This window comes from Protopterus annectens, chromosome 7.part0 (assembly GCF_019279795.1).
Source record: "Protopterus annectens isolate FY-2018-M chromosome 7.part0, PAN1.0, whole genome shotgun sequence".
Classification (NCBI taxonomy): Eukaryota; Metazoa; Chordata; order Ceratodontiformes; family Protopteridae; genus Protopterus; species Protopterus annectens.
The window spans coordinates 884,094,642-884,115,305 of record NC_056739.1 but is presented as its reverse complement, the minus strand read 5'-3'; the positions used below and the strand labels follow the sequence as shown (position 1 = coordinate 884,115,305).

The 20,664-nt window shown below is 36.6% G+C and overlaps 1 protein-coding gene across 1 annotated transcript in view; it reads left to right on the top strand.

Annotated features, from left to right (window-relative positions):
* The first annotated feature begins 1,071 nt into the window (after positions 1-1,071).
* The window catches only part of ACSBG1 (acyl-CoA synthetase bubblegum family member 1), a 415,596-nt gene continuing 396,003 nt past the window's right edge, over positions 1,072-20,664 (top strand). Inside the window, exon 1 of the mRNA XM_044077462.1 lies at positions 1,072-1,254. Within this exon, the coding sequence (XP_043933397.1) occupies positions 1,172-1,254 (83 nt within the window). The 5' untranslated portion in view covers positions 1,072-1,171. The remainder of the gene's footprint in view (positions 1,255-20,664) is intronic.

The following is a 20,664-nucleotide window of genomic DNA, read 5'->3' as shown; positions in this document are numbered from 1 at the left end:
AGATGCCTAAATTACCTTTCTGTACTTAATGAGCTCAGCACTACATGCACAGTGGTAGGTGTGAGGCTTAAAAGGGGCAATTACCACCTTATGAGGTACTGCAACATTTCCCTCTTTTTGATAGTGGTATCCCACTGCCTTTCTGAGGTTAGTAGTGTCTCTAACATAAGTCTCAACCTTTCTTCAGAATGTGTGTGTCTGGGGGGGTGTGGCAAGTGGGCAGAATGTGTTACAAATGACCAGACATGAAAATGGAATTATGAAACAACGTAATGAAGTCAACTGTGGATTTTAATGGTTGCAGTGTAACAAGAATTATAAATTGTAAATGTAGGCTTAAAATGTTATTGAATGTTTTACAAAATTACTTTTGTACATATGTACAGAGAATTTCTGAGGGCCAAAGTGAGTGACACACCTCATAATGTATGACACTTGAGAGCTATGGTCTGTAGTATGTCATATAAACATTTCCTCTTTCATTATCTTTATGAAATCAAAAACTATGTTCCAAACCTGATTTCAGTTTTTACAGCTATGTTTAATGTGATCATAGCAAAACTGACTGATTAGATTTTACTTAGTACTTTGTAGTCATGAAATACATGTTTATATTTATAGAAGTCTGAAGGATGGAATAAATGGAGATGTGAAGGGAATTATGAATATTTGCAAATTTAATATTCAATATTTTGTCTAATTTTAGGAAAATGGAGCAACAGTACTTTTTCATTTACTAAATGTCAATATAATTCCTGAACTGCTTGACTCAAAGTAACCTACAATGCCATTTCGAGGGGTGCACCATGCATTTGAAAGTAAAATTTGCATCTGAAAAGATATCTGCTCATTGAAATGCTGTCCATGTACTGATTATACAAAAATAAGGCTTTAAAAGATTCAATAATTTCAACAATAACGAATGAAAAAATAGCTGGAACTTGGCAGCAGTAATATAACCTAAACTCTCTACAAGTTTTATCTTTTTAGAGGCAAGCTGTTTAGTATTTCTGTCACCACCGCTTGCATTGTTTCTGGAAGCTCAGGCAGTTGAAACTTTTCACTCTCTGTTAGAGTGTGTGAACTTGCTGGACTACAGTAGCTTATTCATAGCTAATCCAAAAGGAAATCTCCATCAGTAAGCACTGGCAATTGTGCTGAAGCTGACAGCATGTCTGTTACTGATGGTGAGAAACTGCAGGACGATGACCACAATGAAAATATTACCAATTATCATCACAAACATGGAAACAGGTAGAAAAATCGTACTTTTTTCCATTATCAGATAGTGAGTCTGTCTTCCAATTTTTAAAACTCAAATTATTATTATATATATTTTATCATAAGGAAATGTACCTGTTTCAATTATTGCAGCAGTTTAGAAAATTAGCTCACAGACAGTGCTGTGCCTGGAGTTAACATATATGCTGGACAATACTTTTATTAGTGCTTTATTATAATTTGTAAAACTAGCATGATGAACAAAGTAAATGGTTCTTTAAATTTGTCAGATGAGTATTACTTTTCTGTGTCTTTACTGAGCAACAAACTTTTTTTTTTATGAACAACATATAGTTATCGGAACAAAACTGGAGTGTCTGTATAAATCACAAATGGTATGACGTTGCTGTCTGGAGAAGCAAATGTAAATGCTTTGTAAAATCTAAGAGAATGTGGAATTAGAGAGGTTGGGGCAAGATAAATCTGTTCTGTAGCCTTCATGGGATTTCAAATTACCATCCCCCACACATGCCACCCACTAATAAGCATTAAATAGCATAAAGATGCCACAAATGGCATACAAGCAGTGTTGTAAAATAGAATACATCACAGACATTGAACAGTATGCTTTTAAATTAATCTCTTTATAAACAGTTACATATCTAAGAGGTAGTTCACAAAAACTTGATTTTTATAAGTGCAAACTTTGTAGTAAGAAATGTTATAACTTTCTGTGTGCAAACATGGAATGGTTTGTAATCATGGGAATGGTAAAGTTCATGGCAGTTTGTCAAGAGTCTTTATCTTTTTCAGTACCCCAAAGTGACTTGTGCTTATATAATAGCTCATATTAAGCAATGATATATTGTTTCTAATAATGTACCACTATTATTTTAAAGTAATCTTGAGAAAGCTTCCCATATAATAAAACTAAAACACATTATTTGTATAGCTTTTTTCATATCAACTATTCTTTCTTTTACTTATGAAATGCTGGGGTGTGGGTGGGGGCTGTTAAAGAAAATATAATATTGAATGCACTTTCTGAATTTAGTCCATATCAAATTATTGTCTATATGCATTGAATGAGCTTATGCTTTTCTTGAAGAAGAAAATTGGTATCAATATGCAGACAGTAAGTGTTGTATATTAAGAGAATATCTAGCACAGTAAAGCAAATCTCTCTAAAACCTTTTAGTAAACTTTGCTGTTAGGTGGGACAGTGTACCTGTGCTTCTCTAGAAGTCTGCTTAATCTAAAGGAGGCATATGGAATAGATAGCTCCTCCCCTTCCTGAACACAATCCTATATCCTACTTGAATAAATGTAACTAGGGATAGGTTGTTTTGCATTTTGAGCCACAAGTTCTGATGGCTTAGAATGTCACTTTCATTGTTCCTCAGTTGTGTGATATGACTGTGAATTCTCGTACTGTTACACTTAATGCTGCTGTCAAGTGCAATTCTCTTCAGTCATCTTTGCCTGCCAGTGACTGAGCTGAAAGAGTGTTCATTCATAGAAAGAGAAATAATCAAACAGAAGCTCAGTACTGTGCATAACAAAAATATATCAAAGCCTCACCATTATGTCACATTACTTTCTGTTATAGCAAGCAAATATAATGTAATGCATACATACATGCATGTAAAAAATCTACAAAGCAATTGATACAAAGGGAACACACAGTGAGTCAGAGATGTTCCTTTTTAAGACATAGATTTACTATGTTACAAGCTGCTAGGGTCATGGCTTAGATAGGTCTTTGGACCAACTCACAAAATTGTTGTTGTTGTTGTTGTTGTTGTTGTTGTTGTTGTTGTTGTTGTTGTTGTTGTGAATCGAACCGGGCAGCGTCTTACTGTGAGGCGACAATGCTACCGCAGCACCACCACCACGGGAACTCACAAAATTAATAGGAGTTAAAATAAAGAAATAAAACTTTCAAATTTCCACTTTCTTTTAATTCTGCAACTTCCTCAGAAATTAATGCAATACTTCATTTCTATGAGAAATATTCTTCTGCAAACTGTTATTATGCCAATGTATCTCTATTTAAATTGTGGCTTCTTCTACAATACCATGAATGATGGCGTTAACTGCGTTGACCTGCCCTGAAGGAATCCATGCAAAATATTACAAAAAAAAAAAAAAAAAAAGCAAACATTTTCTGCTCTTTAATTGAAAAATATTTTTAAATGTATACTGAATGAAATTGTTCCATAAAAGAAGGAACAAAAAATATACACCACTTAAATTAGTTTACAGTATAAATGGCATTTCATGTCTTAAAATAACAAGCAGTGAAATATGGAGTAGAACAGAAGTCTCTATCTAAAGAGTCAGAGAAACAATAGTCAACACTGCATTTTAAAAGTGCTTAGTGATAGCTTGTAATAGACAATTACATATAAGATGCTTATGGGGAAGAAACTTTGGTCTGATAAATCCATGCCCAAGTCTCACAGCTGCCCCTCAAATATCTTTGTCCCATCCTATTGCCTTTTTCTCAAAAAAAAAAAAAAAAAATGAATCCCTCTGGTGATATGCATTATAAGGTGTTTCTGGTAAAACATTTCAGGGTAACTATCTGACCCACCATCAGGTTAATATAATGTAATATAGTGTTTTCTGAGGTATTTGTATAAGAGATGGGCATGTTGAAAGGAGTCGCACATATTAAATATGCTCCAGCAGATGCTAAACAGAAATGTTTCAGACCCTCATCAGTTTAACACTAATGCAGACGCATTAAGTAGGCTATCTGTTCCAGAAAGGCCTACAGACTTGGAAATATGTGATAAAATACTGATGTTGGGTATTATGGGCAGTGCATAAGAGTCTACTGAAAAAAAATGGAGTTAAAAGATGTAACTTTGTCGCATATGTTTGAATAAGTGTTGAAAGGCTGCTCTCCAATAACTGATGGGTTTATTGGTTCATAGGTTCATGATAGGCTATCAGTCTACAGATTATTAAAAACCTAGCAAGATATGGCCATCACTCAATAGTAATAATACGAGGTGAGGAACCATAACATCATCAGTCTACAGCTATCATTGTGTCATAGTCACTATACTGTTCACTGCAGTCTATCTGCAGTGAGTACAGGGACCATAAACATGTATGTTGGAATACCTTTCTACATTTACCATCTCAGGATACCTTACACTAGGTAGACCGCTCACTTACCCTTACGAAAATTAGCTATGGTGCCCCAGACAATGAATTGGACATATTCTTTTATACATGTTGGGACAGAGCAGTCATCCAGAAATGTGCAGCCCTTGGAGTACACTGCTAATGTGTCATTGGGTGTTACATATGAATGTGGAATGAAATCTGTAGACATATTTCTGCTGGCATGCTTGAACCAAGGCACATTTACATTTCATTGTCAGGGGAGGCAGGTATTTGACACTGTGTATTAGCTGTGTAGCAGTCCTACAGTTATTCAACTAACCTTGGTACCAGTGATCCATCTTCATTACTTGCTATTATATTCCCAAACTTTTTCCAAATTGTTCTTTTCCTACATTTTATTCTAAAATGATTGTTATTTTGACACATATTCTAAGATTTTGACAGCTTCCTTCCAATCAGGCTTACATACAAGCTGTCTAAAGCATCTAGCCACTACATTTCCATGTATTTTCCTTACATTTTCATTATGTACTTATATTCTCTAACACTGTTCACAGCATCACCCCCTCTTTGCTGTGTAACTGCTTGGGCTTCTCATAGACTCTCAGAAGATATTGTGTTTTTTAATTTCCTGCAAAGCTCTCCAAGTTGCACTGCTTTCTGTTGTGCCACCTCAACTCTATTAACAAGACTTGGTCAGCAGGTGTGTGATCCTATAGGGTTTATCCCACTGCCTTCTGAAATGCTTTCAACAGAGATTGTTTGGTACTGTTCCACATTTACCACTGAAAATAAACTCTTCTTTCTTTCCTCGCTTCCTTTTTATCTCACTTAGTAACACATATCATGGAACTTTCTGGAATGACTTTACTATCTGCTCCGTCAGCACACTTCCACTTCTCTTTTTCTGTTTATCTCTGAGCAATTTTTGATATACTTTCTGGACCTTTCTTTAGTGCCCTTAAATTGAAATTTTCCATCTCAGTTGTGAAAGAAATTCTCTGTTCTTATTCTCATTGCAACATGTACTCCTGTCCTCAGCAACATTGCTGTCCTCATCAGCCTCACATCTTCCACTTTGACATTCCCTCTTATTTTAACACCTCTATCTCCTGATGTTTTATTGCACAACTGCCATCCTCCTGTTCTGTTTTAACACTCTTCTGCTACTGTTGTTTAGTTATCCAGAGTAACCTTCCTCCAGCAATCCCTTACTTCCTATATATCTGTGCATTGTCTATTTGCTGTGAGGATATGGCAAGAAGTGGAGGTTAGAGAACTATTTTCAAGGTGTGATCATTAAGCAATTTAGTTTGATTCAAGTGTGGGATATGTGGCACTTCAGAGGTGTAGATTTTACTATTCTAGGTAACACAGAGTGGAGGGAGTTGGGGCACTGTGGGGAGACAGTATATTAGCCATGTATTTAAGGTTAGAGGAGTTGGTGTTGTTTTTGGATTAATTTAGAATACTGCTGGGTGTTATGTCTTAGAGTTTTAATATAATTAATATAATATTTATAGCTATCTTTAGCCTCAGTTTCAGTTCATGTTTTGCTTTGATAATCCTAATGGTTGCTTTCAGCTCTTAGCTAATCTTTTTTATATAATCTTTAATAGAGAACACTTTTATTTTGTTATAAGACTGTAGAAGTATTTTTCTTTTATTATAATGTTTATTAATGATGGTGGGCCATCATGGTAGCTTGTTTTTAAATTTCCCATTACATTTGGTTTTGATATGGACTGCTAGATCTATGCCCTTTTGTTGGTGGGCATAGACCCCCCCCCTATAAACAGCAGCTGGGCTACATGGAAACTGGAGATTATACAAGCAAATTTTGAGAGCGCATCATAAAATATGAGTAAATTTGCCTGTTTGAAATTTCTAAATTCTCAGTTATTCACTGCAGAGGTTTTTGACACTTTAAAGGAGAAGGCCACTGATTTGTGCTTAGATTTCATCAGGGACAGAGAAACTATAAAAGTGGTACTTGTGTGAGCAGTATTTGTGAGGACAAGATCTGGGATGTTCAGTCACCTACTGGGGTGCTTTATTATTTTTTCTATTAAATAGTTATTAAGTTTAGGAATCTTGGGGCATAAATGATGTTTAAGGTATAGGTACAACAGTCTATTGAAGTATAGTTAAAATCACTCATTATGAAAGTATTTTGCATTAGGGATAATTCAGAGAATAAACCTAGGGATCATTCATGGTCACCTGGGGAAATTGAAGGTGCCCTATAACAGGCTATACTTTGATAATTTTTTTTGGTTTAAAGTGATTTGGGGTTCAATGAGTTCAGTATGTCAGTCTTGGGGAATCTGCATGAAAATGAAATAGTTTATACAAAATGCAGAAACACAGCCACAGTTTTATCAGACCTGAGTGTGTGGTAAGAGCTAAGCACATGCAAGAAAGGAGTTCTAATTTTAGACTGCAACCAGGTTTTAGTTACAGCATAGACATGGATATGTTCTAGTTGTAGGAGAACCTCAACATCAGGTAATTTGTTTTTCTAGATTTATGGCATTGAGAAGACCAGCCTTTATACTGTCTGAATTAGAAGAATCTGTCATTTCATCAGCTACATTGCAATGTCCAGTAAACAGACTCTGCTAAGAAAAGGGACAATGGGAGCAAAAAGGGCTTTGGCCAGTAAGCAGAAGCCATAAAACGAGAGGTGTAGGCCACCTCTTGTGAAATAATTTGATCTGTCTACCATATCATCCCAGGAAGGCACACGCTGGACCTCCTAGAATGACACCAATTACTTGGCCAGTTGTTGAAACCAGTTATTTTTCTCTTTATATTTAGACATCATTTTAAAAGATGTTAGGTTTCCACTCATTACCAGAGTCTTTTCTCAAATTTAACATTTGCATAGTGAAATCCAACATATCTCTCTGCAAGTCCCAAAGGATTTAACATCACAAGTCATTCATGCCAGCATGGAATACCACCAGGTCAAATTCACATTTACCAAGTGTGAGGGACTAAAAAGCCCTTGTAGCATTGTTACCCTATCCTTGTACAGCCTTTTAAGCATGGTGTCAGTATGCCTAATGTTAAAGTGCAATTATAAATAATAAAAAAGTTACCTTTTTGACTCAGTCAAGAATGATGCTTCAGGATGTGCAAAATGCTCATTTATTTCATAAACAGAGCTGGGAGACTGATGCCAAAATGTTCAGATCAGTATTAAAGGACAAGAATAATATGCTTACATTTATAGTCTTTTTTTATCAATTTCATGCATTAAGAACTCTGACATTATTTGTGATCCTCTCTTAGAGCTTTATGCAAACACTTTACAAATATGCATTTTAAAACAAAGATGACCTGATCTAAGAATTTATCTTTTAACCTTGTAACATTCACTGCCAGTACACACTGTCTCATAGTCATCCTTGCAGAGACTCATCCCCAGCCTGAGAAGGCCAGAGCATTTTGTTAATTATTCTGGTTTCCACAGATACCTGGCACAATTCATTCATTTTCTGAACTAGACTTTGCAGCATAACATAACATAATTTCCCTTAACTCCTTCAGCACTTACTTGACCTTCAGTTTTCTGTTAGTGCGCTATAATTTGCTAATAGAGAGAATCCAGTTGCAAGGAACTTGAAATATAAAGCTACTACTTCTATGAAAATATATTTTGCTTAATTAGGAATCTATTTTTCAGTTTTCCTTTGACATAAACATATTATAAATAATTTATTTGACTGATTTGTGAAGAAACTACAAGTTAAAATGCATTTTGTGAAGAACAAACATGAGACATAATATTTTTCCATTACAGTCTCCTCCCTTTGACACTATACGTGTCACCCATAATTATTATATTGTAATTCTTTTTAATTTGATAGAATATGCTTCGTTGAAGGTTGAACATTGAGCTGGCACCTCGGCGTTCGTCAAAATCTACTACCAATCATTAGCGGACCTACAAAAATTTGATAAAATATGCTTCAGCATCATAATATTCATCATGTACAGTGATTTGTTTATTATTAGATACTTTTATAAATGGTATTGTGCATGCAGGTGAGATTAACATTTTGTAATTACAGCCTTTAGAACAGATACTATTAAAACAATTTAAAAAATACCAATTATTGTAATAATACCTTGTTGTAATAGACTAGTTCCCAGATTACCAAATGCGCTGCCTGACCATCCAAAAAGTGTCTACTGTTTAGCTGTACTGTTTAGACCTTTTGCCCTTTGCTCCATAAAATTGGCCAGCTTTTTTGTTATAGGAACAACAATGACTTTCTATGATGGCACATGACCCCCCCCCCAACAGCTAGCATTATGTCGAGTGCCAGCCAATTTTGTAATACTACAGTTCAAATTTTAGTCATTTTTTTAAGTTGCCATCCTGATGTGATGTGAAGTGTGGTTTGCTACCTCCCTAAGAATTTCAGCAAGCATGGTAATTTTGAGCATTGTCCTTTGCATTCCATACCCAGGGGTAAAGACTGAAAATACTTGTTCTGCCCACCGAATTGCCCATTTATTTCTCAGTCTGCCTGCTGGAGGGTTTTTGAAATGTTGAATAGCAGGAGTAATATAGCCCATAAAACAACACCCAGACCAGTTTATAGGCAACCAAGGGTAGGCACGATCACCACAAATGTAGCAATGATTCTCTGTCATGCCCATGCCATGTCCGCAGTCATAGCTTTTTAGGTGTAAAGAGTTCAACACACTTTCATGTCAAGTGTCATTGCATTTGCTGGTTTCCACTGGTACAGTTCCATTTCATACATAACTTGTGTCTCCACAATTTGTTGTTGCAAGCTGGAGAGGCAAACCTTTAAAAACTCAGTCACATTACACCAAGTTAAGTTAATATGACTATTTATATTCAAGTGTCATTTATGATACAGGGATTGAAATTATGGGAATCCCTGCCTTAGAATGATGAGGTACATGTGAACACACGTAACAGTATGTCTACTGTAAGTCCACAGCATATGACATATAACATATAACAGAAAACTATTTTTTTATCTTTTCACTTTGGACTCAAACAGTTCTTTTTTTTGGAAAAGTTTTAATATAAACCCACTCACCAGGCTGCAGTTAGTGACAGGGCTAGTCAGGAGGTTGAGGAAGAGCTTTTCTTACAGGTCTGTGGTGGTGCTACAAGAAATGAATACGTTTTGTGAAGTAAGGCAATATAATATCATCAGTTTGAGTCAGTCCTTTATTTAACAGAATGGGTGTAGCTGGAAGGGCCATGGGTCTCCCCATTACTATCTCACAGGGACTCAATCTCCTTGTAGTATTTAATGTACTCCTCATACTCATTAAAGCTAAGGGAAGTGCCTCTGGCCATTTAACATTTGTGTTGCTGCAGATTTTCACCACTTTGTTCTTAAGGGTTTTATTGACCATGTCTTCTAATCGAGATGACTATGGATGGTTGGGACAGTGAAGATTCAACCTAGTATTAAAAGTTTTACATAGTACAAGGTACATTAAACTTATAAATTTAAAAATAAGGTTCTTAACAACTGTCACAGAATCTGCTTTATGGCATGAGTAAGCTTCCACCCATTCAAAAAAAAAAAAACAAAAAAACAAAAACATGCAGACTAGTAGTTAAACATAATATTCAAAACATACTGCACAATTATTAACATGCTGAAGTTTCAAAGAAAAGACATAAGGGGCATAGCAACTTTGGGTAATTTCATTAAATAAAGTTGTCTTACCTGCATGCGCTGGTAAATGATATGCCCTTACCAGGTAAGGTAGCAAGGAGGCAGGCACCACCAGTCAGCTGTCCGGATGTCACCATAACCCATTAGTGGACTTACAGCATCCATTTTTAAATCACCTCTGAACTTTTTTTTATGATGCTTTAGCTTGAAAAGTTGATACTCTCTTAAAATCAAACACATCATCACTGTTAGATTTTTGCAATAACATCACATGTAATTTTGCACAAAGTCCTTTTACAATGTGCTTAGCAGCTTGATCTGCCAAATTATTTCCCTTTGAAACATTATCTACACCCTTTTGATGGGCACTACATTTAATTACCACTAATTTGTTTTAGGTAACAAAAGAGCATCTAAAAGAGCATTGACATAGAAATAATTTTTAATTTGAGTTCCTGCGGAGGTTAAAAATCCCCTCTTTCCAAAGTCGCACAGAATCATGTACAACACCAAAGGCATATTTGCTATTGGAAAAAATGTTCATAGTTTTACCCTTTGCTAATTCACAAGCTTTTTGTAGAGCCATTAACTCGGCTACCTGGGTGGAATATGCACCCTCTAGTCTTTGCTGAAGCAAAACATCATTATTGGTGCAGACAGATATTTCTGTGACCAAATTATAATTTTGATCTGTTCCACAGGAACCATCCACAAATAGAGCTAGGCCAGTGTTGGGTATTGGAGTGTCCTTTAAGTCATTCCTAGGAGAAAGCAGACAATTAGTCTCACATACACACACACACACACACACACACACACACACACACACACACACACACACACACACACACAGTCATGCTTTTCACCATCTTTGCAGTAGATAAAAATATGTAGGCTTTAGAATAGAGCAGTATATGAGATAAATAGAAGGATCAGAAAGAAGTATACATTCATATTTATTTATACATGCAGACGAGAGGGGTTGAGTTTTCATTTTAAGTAAGAGAGATAATATAGAATGACGGACGGCTACCGTAAGATCATGCCCGTGTACCAGTGATTGTGCAAGATTGATTAGAATGGCGGCAGCAGCCACCGCCCTTAACCATGTTGAAAATCATTTTGCAACAGAATCAAGTGCTGCACTATAATAAGCTAATGGACGATAGTTGTCCTCATGTTTCTATGCAAACATTCCCTCAGCAAACCCATTTCTTTCATGATAAAATAAAATGAAAGCCTTTCCATAATCTGGTAACTCCAAGGCTGAGGTAGCAGCTAAAGCTTGAATTTTTCCTCCTCACTCTGGTGTATTCTGTTTTAAAAGATTTGTCAAAGGTTTTGCAATATCTGCATAGTTAGAAATCCACTGTCTGCAATATCCTGTCATACCTAAGAAAGATCTAAGCTGATGTTCAGTAATTGTAACAAAAAAAAAAAAAAAAAAAATGGAGTAAAGATACAATTAATAGTCCAACATTACAATATTAATTGTATCTTTACTCAGTTTTTTGTTACAACTTTGTTATTCAGCTCTCATCTGCCATTAAATTTGATTGCAAGACTACGGAAGCCAGGGTCTGTTTGATTAATCTTACTATTTGTTTTTAAAGAATCTTATATGCTAGACATTTTAGATAAATCACTTATGTATACTGTATTAATTTGAAGGAAATTTGATTTCTACTATACTGGAGTATTCTGGGGCTTGTGACAACAAAGCTAGCCTGGATTCGAGTCCCTCATGTATAGGAGGTTCACTACCCTGACCTTTCATTAATAACAAGAATATCTAGAAATATTGTACTTTTTTGACTTTGTTAAACTTGTAGAGTACTCCAAAGCATATGCCCTACATCATGTTACTAATGTTTTCAAGAACATTTAGAGAAGGGAATAGGAAAGACATTCTAACTGTAAGTAAAACAAAATGTTGTTCTTTACAATATTTTTGTAATACATTATGTATACTGCATGCTATAAAGTAAACCTTTTGCAGTTATTTTTGTGTGTAATCGGGATACAAAAGTTAACAGGAGCCCTATTTTTTCCTTCTTTTTTTTCTTGTTCTTTTTTTTTTTTTTTAGAAAATCTAGGCACAGCAATATAAAAAGAGAAGAAAGCTGGGACAAAAGACAGTGATATAAGAAAAATGTATATGCTTTTTATATATTAATTTTTGCATAGGGGTTTGACTGGATTAAGGCTCTTGTCCTGATTAATAAGTTTTAAGGAGAAGCAAATAAATAAAAGAACTCTGAATATAATGAATATTGAATAGTGTTTCCCTCTAGCACATAAATGTTTACAGTGTAGTATATGTAGAGGAATGCAACTTTGTATCTGGTTCTCATGTTTCTGTGGAGACAATCTGATATGAGATTTATAAAAATAGACTATTACTTTCTTTCAATGGCTAGGATCGACTGTTTTCTGAAAGCGTTTAAGTTGTCTTTTTCATCTGGGAGAAGATAAGACTGAAGCAGACAGCACTTAGTGGAAGTAGAAGCACAGGCTGTATCATGCATCTTAGCAAGAATGACCTTCATACTAGGTTAATTCAAGCCTGTGAGTGTGATTGACATTCTGGGGCAACTGTTCCTATCAGGAGGATTAAACTTCATTATTTGAAGGCATACATAGTTTTGTGTTAATAGGTTTTTGGATATGTTCGGGGGGGGGGGGGTTTGAGGGGTTTCATTAAAATAAAATATTTTGTAAGATGTGACATAGGTTCAAATGGATATGCCAAGAAACACCTGTATAAAAGATCACCCTGTCAAATTATTTATTTTATTTATTTTATTTAAATTTGTTGACCGGGAGTGTCCGACTGGACGTAGGTCCATTTTCAGCGGAGGCCCGGGGAGAAAAGCTCCACAGTTAAAATAAACAGACAGTATTTACATTGGATTACATAGTGATTAACAATTTACATAGCAATTACTTACAACATATTTACAGATGAAGAACATAGTACATCAGTAGACAACTAGAATCTTTATCTGTGAAGTGCATACCAGACATTAACAAATGTTACAAGAAGAAGAAGTTTGTGCTGTATAATAAGTACTGGCTTATGAGCATCTGAGCTTGCTATAATCAAGGTAGTTAGTGGAGTGGAAAGAAAGGTAGTGGTTGGATGGGGTGGATGATATTAGAGTGGGAGTTGCAAGGGCATAGCCAGCATGTTTTTAGTTGCACTTTTAGTAAAGGTTTGAAGTGGGTGCATGATGGTATGGAGGTAATTGTGGGTGGTAGTGAGTTCCATAATTTGGCTATGGTGCAAGAGAATAGTGCTTCACCAGCAGAGTTATTGGCTTTAGTGATCTGCAAGTGATTTTTGCTGCTGGATCTTAGTGGTCTGGTGGTGCGATAGGGTTGGAGTAGATTCTGGAGGGATGGGACATTTAGTGGATGGTTTACTAGTTTGTGGGTGAGTGAGAGTTGATACCACTGAAGGAGGTGAGGGAGTTCAAGCCAGCCCAGTTCAGCAAGTGAGAGACAGTGGTGACTACGGTAGGATGCCCCTGTGGCGAATTTGGCAATTTTGTTGTAGCAGGTCTCTAGCTTGTTTAGATAACATTGCCTTAGGTTGGTGTATATTGGAGAGGCATAAAGTAGGGTGGAGATAAGGTGGGAATTTGCTATTGAAATCTTTGCTGCTTTGGTGAGAAATTGCTTATTTCTGTATAACGCTCCTAGTTTTTTGTGGACTTTTTTTATAGTCATGGATATGTGAATGTCAAATTTTAGTTTATTGTCTATTTCCACAACTAGCAATTTGGTGTGTTCAGTTGGGTGTATAGTGGTGTTGTTTTTTGCCGTGATGTTAAAGTGAGAGTTGTTTTGAGTATGTTTGGTGGGTTGGAAGATGAGTAGTTTAGTTTTGTTTGGGTTGAGTATTAATCGGGCATCGGATAACCATGTTTCAACAGAGGACAAGGCTTCCTGTGTGACTTTTTGCAGTTTTGGTAGGGACTGGGCTGAGCAGATGATGGTCGAGTCATCTGCGTATTGTATGAGTGTGCCATGTTTGGTGGCAGAGGCTAGATTATTGGTGTAAACAGAGAAGAGTAGGGGTCCAAGGATGGATCCTTGGGGAACCCCTATGGAGACAGGTTGTTGGGGAGATATGTCATTCTGCCATACAACGGATTGTTGGCGGTCAGACAGGTAACTCTGAAACCAGTTGGTGACCGATTGTGAGAAGGATAGGTTATCGAGGACAGAGATAAATTGTTTGTGTGGGACCATGTCAAATGCTTTAGATAGGTCTAGGAAAGTAGCAGAGGAGAGATAGCCATTGTTTTTATGCTGAAGGATAGTGTTAGTAAAGGAGAGTAAGGCAGTGGTGGTGCTATAGTTTGGTCGGAAACCATGCTGAGTACTGGAAAGGAGGTTGTTAATAAGGAGGTAGTCTGAGACCTGAGAGTGTATGCATCTCTCTAGTATTTTGGAGAGTGGAGAGAGAATAGCTATGGGGCGGTAATTGGTTAGTTTTGTGGAGGGTCCGCCTTTGTGGAGGGGAATTATATGTGATACTTTCCACAGTGTGGGAACGTAACTTTCTGACAGAGATCGGTTAATCAAGATGGATACTGGGTAGGCCAGAGCATCAGCTGTGATTTGTAGGTATTCACTTGGGAGGCTGTCTGCTGCTAATTTGGTGGGTTTAAGTTTAGTTAAGAGTTTTTTATGTTGGAGGTAGGTACAGGAGAAAAAGAGAAGGCAGTGGGGAGATTACTAGTTGAAGGTGTGGGTTGGAGGGGAAGGGGGTTGTGTTGTTTAGCTAGTGATAGTATGGTTTGGGTGAAGTGTGTGCTGAATGAGGTAGCAATATTTTCTGAGGAGTGAGGGATGTTAGGAGGAGGGGTACTGACTTTACCTGGATGGAGGATGGAGTTTATGGAGGACCAGAATTGTTTGGGGCTGTGTTGTGAGGAGACTAGGGCAGACTGGTAGTATTGGGATTTGTCCTGTTTTATTAGCTTTTTGACTCTATTGCGTAGTTTTAGGAATTTCTGTCTAGCTGAGGGGGTTTTGGTTTTGTGCTCCCAGGCTTTATCCCTGTTTTTCATTTCTGACTTAGTGGTTTTCTGTAGCCATGGGGAGGGTTGTGCTTTGGTTCTGGAGAATCTTATGGGGGCATGGTAATTAAGGATGTTCAGGAAGGTAGTATTAAAAAATTCAACTGCATCATCTAGACTGAGGTACTTTGGAGGATGCCAGTTACATTCTTTGAGGGATGAGATGAATGTGAGTGGGTTAAAGTTTAGTTTTTTACGTATTTGACAGTAGATGACAGGTTTAGCTTGGTATAGGTATTTTTTGAGTAGGAATGTTGGGGAGTGATCACTGAGGCTATCTGATATGCAGCCTGTTATATATGACTGGGGGCTCTTACTGACTAGTATCCAATCCAGGGTAGTGTGCTTGGTGGGGTTTTTATTTATCCTGGTTGGTGACTGGACTAGTTGAGTGAAGCCATGAAGGTGTACATGATGGGTTGGACTGTTGCCAGAACAGGATTGCCAGTCAATATTGAAATCACCTAAGATGATAGTTTCTTGGGGGGGATGGTGGGTAGACCAGCTGAGGAGGTTTTCTAGGGGAGGGATGTTTTGGCCAGGTGGGAAGTAGCATCCAATTATGTTGATGGTTTTGTTTTGGTTAATTTTGAGGTTGGTATATATTATTTCTTCATTGCCTATTTGTGGAGCTGATGATTTTAAGATCTGGATGTTTAGATGCTGTTTAAATATTATAGCTACACCACCTCCTTTTGTTTAGCAGGTCTACTCTTAGTATGCACGTAACCTGTAGGAGTATTTGCTCACTGGTAATGTGAGGTTTTAGCCAGGTTTCTGTCAGGATGACTATATCTGGGGAGTACAAGTCTATGGTGGCATGGAGTTCATGGACTTTGTTGGATATACTTCTAATATTTAGGCATAGTAGAAGTAAGTCACTTGGCTTTCTATTGGCTGTAATATGGGAGAAGTTGTGGTTTCTAGTCTGATTATGAAGATTGGGGTTGGAGATGGTAGGGCCAGGGTTGGGGTGGATGTCTCCACTTAGGGCTAGTTTTGATAAGCATGAGATTATTAGTTTTCTTAGTTTTTGAATGTGTTTGTTTATAAGGAAAACTTTATGATTGTGCTCTGTGGGTAATAGGTATGGTGGGAGGGTTACTATGTTAAGTTGTAGGGATGCTTTATGTTTGAGTAATATAGTTGGTAGAATATGTGGGGGGTGCATAGGGATGGTTCTTGAGCTGGTGGGAGGGGAGCTGAGTGTGGGTGAGACATCAGTGGTGGTGTGAGTAGTAGTACAGTGGTAGTGGTTGAGTGGGGGAATGATGGAGCTTTGGTAGGATGTAAGATATGCAAGGAGAGTGCATGCAGTGAGCATAGAAAAGGTATGCTTGTACATGTTAGTTGAGGAGGTGTGATAGTAGTGGGAAGATGGAGGAGGTAGTGTTGGGTTAGTGCTATTGTGTTGGCTATTAGAAAGATGGGAGGGGTTTGAGTGCAATAAAGGTGGGACCACTTAATTTCTCAGGTGGAAAAACAGGGTAACCTTGTATCAGTAGGCTACTGTGGTCATAGTTTAAATTTACAAACACACAGTATTGATCAGTTATGGATACTATTTGCTAACAGAAGGGAATAAGAGAAAGTGGAAGATGTGTGTGTGTGTGTGTGTGTGTGTGTGTGTGTGTGTGTGTGTGTGTGTGTGTATGTGTATGTGTGTGTGTGTGTGTGTGTGTGTGTGTGTGTGTGTGTGTGTGTGTGTGTGTGTGTGTGTGTGTGTGTGGTGGGGGGGGGGCTGCTTACAACCAAAACAGAGTACTCTCCAGGGGAAAATAAATATTGGCTCAAACAGGTAGACACATACTCAAAGTTAACTGTAGCTGTTTGCAGACAGTTCAGACCCGGGCTGCGCTTTTCTTACAAGAATGTTAAAGGTGGTACCGCAGCTGAAAGAAGAGTACAGAGAGGAATAAGCACTTTTGAGATGGTAAATATATATTATAAAGATTATAAAAAACACACTGAGCAAATAGCTACTGCATGCAGGACAATGCCATGCACCAACTACTTAGTATATGCAGATACTGAGCCAATTGGAAGAACATTAGAAAAGAAACCCCAAACAGTCATGCAGTCACAGATAAAAATATAGCGAGCAGCAATTTGTCGTGGTTCTCTAATGTGATTCTATCCACCAGTAACAGCACAATTATATAGAAATAATTAGACACTAGTATGAGCTGTCTACACACAACACATTTACATGAATAACATTAGTGAACAAGGTGCAGCTATGAAAAACTGTCAAACATTAGTGCATGCATTCAACACGAAAGCTGAAACTAGACATTTAAAACAAAAAGCTGTTATACATAGCAAGTAGGAATAATAACTTCTAATCATAATGACACTTTCCATATTATCTTTAAATGTGAATTGCCTCACTGATGTATACAAACATAAAATATAGTGAACTATATTAAAAATGCAGACTGCAAATAGCTATGCTACAAGAGACACATTTAGAAAAAACTGAGCATGTGAACTCAATAAAGAAAAGATTCCAGGATGGTTATTAAGTGGAATATCTGGGGCAAAGAAAAAATGGAGTACTTATATTAATTGCGAGAGGAATCACAATAGTGATAGAAGAGGAAAAAAGTTAATCTGGTAGATTTTGTTGCACTAAGGGCTACTGGCAAGGGAGGAAGGTTACATTGGCATGTATTTATATTATACCTAAAACTGCTGCAATGGAGCTTAAGGAAATTCTGGGATAAATAATTAGCTTTCAGCAGGGAATATTACTTATAAGTGGGGACTGGAATTTGACTTGCAACAAAGAGGATGTATCGGGGGGGGGTCTAGAAGGGATAATATAATTGTATTTATTTATTTATTGACATTTGATTACTGTGAAAGTCTGACTGTGTAGAAGTCCCTTTCCATTGGAGTCCAGGGGAAAAAAAGCTCCAAATTATTAGAAAACATTTTAACAACAATAATTTTATAATCTTCAGAAATAAAACAAAAACATCTGCAGTTTAAATTATTATAACAAATTAAACATAATATAAAAACACTGGTTAAGAATCAATACACATTATATGACAATCGTTTAATATTTAGAGAAATTTTTAGACAGTCTGTGTAGAAATTAAAGGTAGGTTGTTCTACTACAAAGAAGAATTGTGATATGAAGTAAGGTAAAAACAGGCTTATGGTATATTTAGAGAGAAAGTCAGGGAAGAGACTTTGATAGAAGTAAGTGAAGAAAGGAGAGTAAGGCTGTATAAGGAATGTAAAGGTACTTATTCACATTTAGGGATATAGTTTATCCTGGTTTAGAGCAAGAACAGATTTTATCTAGGAAGGATAACAAAAGTGGGTAGATTTTTGAAGGAATTTATAAAAATATTTGGCATGGAAGATGTGATCTCAGTGGTAGGAGTTTGGAGGGAATTTACATGTTATTCCCCAAGGTACAAAAACTGGGCTAGGCCACACAGAAATTATATTTCACAGGAATGTGTGCATTTAATTGAAAGTTTTGATACACATCCAATAACTATTTCAGATCAAGTGCCAATAATAACTAAAATAAAAAGGAAACACTGGTGCTTCCCCACCTATCTATTAAAAAGAGAGGACTTTAAGGAATGGGTAGTGGAAAATATTCAGTAGTTATTGGAAAAAATAGAAATTTCTTCTGAAAATATAGCTAGTGGAGATAAAAATAGGGTAAAAGAGATATGGTTAAGAAGTAAAAAGAATTATTTAGAGGGACTGACAAAGGTTAAAGTATTGCAGAATAGGGGGAATCTCACAGAACACGAAGAGGCAGAACTGCAAAGTGCTAAACAGAAAATCAGGGACCACCATGATAATATGCATGAGTTTAGAAAAATTGCTGTTAAGCAACTGTTTTTTTTTTATAATAACTCCAAAGCACAAAAACTTTTAGCACAACAGCTAAGGGAACAGAAACTAGAAAGGGCTGCTGCCAAGCTTAGGAGTCTATAATGAAGGAAATAACCAGAGATCTTGTAGTGGTATTAGAAATATTTCAGAAATTTTTTGAAAACCTGTATAAAGCAGAAAAATGTGGAAATCAAGAAAAAATACAAATGGCAATATTTATGGAAGAATTAAATATGCCAAAGTTAGAGGTACATGAGGCTCAATTAATAGCAGTTAGGGCTAGGAGGAGATGAGATAAAATAGTGATGTATAACCAATCTGCAGGAAAGTCCCCAGGAATAGATGGTTTTGCTGTGGAACATTGGAAACTAGGAGGGAAGAAACTGATAAAGATCTGTAAGGTTTTATTTAACAGTATTTTAAAAGGAGACACACCAACATCCTGGAAGAAAGTGGTGGTGGCTGTAATATCTAAAGATGGTAAAGACCTATCAGATCCAGCTTCATACAGGCCCATTTCAATTTTAAACCATGACTATAAAGTGTTATGTCTATAATGGCTAAAAGAATGGTAAAGGTGATGCCAAAATTGATAGATATGGATCGGTGTGGTTTTGTGGATTGGAAATAAACATTTGGCAACATTAATAGAACAGTGATCCAGAGGGAAGCAGAATGTAAGAAAATACCATTGTTGGTGGGTATTGATGCAGAGAAAGCATTTGACAGAGTAAGCTAGAATTTTATGAGTAGGGCAATGAAAGCATTTGCATTTCCTTATAAAATTATGAGGTTGATTAGGAGGATATATGAGGGATTGGAGGAGAAAAAATTAAGTGTGGAGGTCCTCTCTGCTAAGTTCTGTTTGAGCAGAGGAACTAGACAGGGGTGTCCTCTTACCTCTTTGTTATTTTTGTTATATTTAGAACTTTTGGCAAACAATATGGTATATCCTTGAATTTCTGAGTCCCATCCAAAATCCCACTCTATCCTTATTTCTTCAACTTCCTACTGCTTTATCACTATCCCCTTTCCACTTTGAATTACCTTCTGCATGTGTTATGCTTATGATGCTTAACTGCATAACTTTAAAATAGCCCAAACTGATCCATATCATTTCATTTTGTCAACACCTTTGCCATTTTTAGCTAGTATAAACATAAAAACTTTATTATCATGGTTTAAAGTTGAAACAGGTCTATATGAAGCTTGGTCTGATGGATTTATACCCTCTTTGGGTAAGAGAGCCACCACAACTTTCTTCCAAGGTGCTGGTACTACCCTCCTTTTAAAATGCTATTAAACAAAATATTCAAGAACTTTATCACTTTCTTCCCTTCTAATGTCTAGACTTCCACAGGAATACTATTTGATCCTGGAGACTACCCTGCTGATTGATTATACATCACCATTGTTATTGCATCTCTTCCTATCTTAACTCTAAGTTATTGAGTCTCATCTTTTGCTAAACTTGGCACAATTATGTCTTCCATAAATATTTCCATTTGTGCTCTTTATTTATTTCCACATTCCTTTTCTTTATATAAATTTTCACAAAACTCATGAAATGTCTCTAATAACACAACAGGATATATGGTCATTTTAATTGGTTTATTCTCCCTAAGTTTGGTAGCAACCCTTTCCACTTTCTGTTGCCTAAGTCA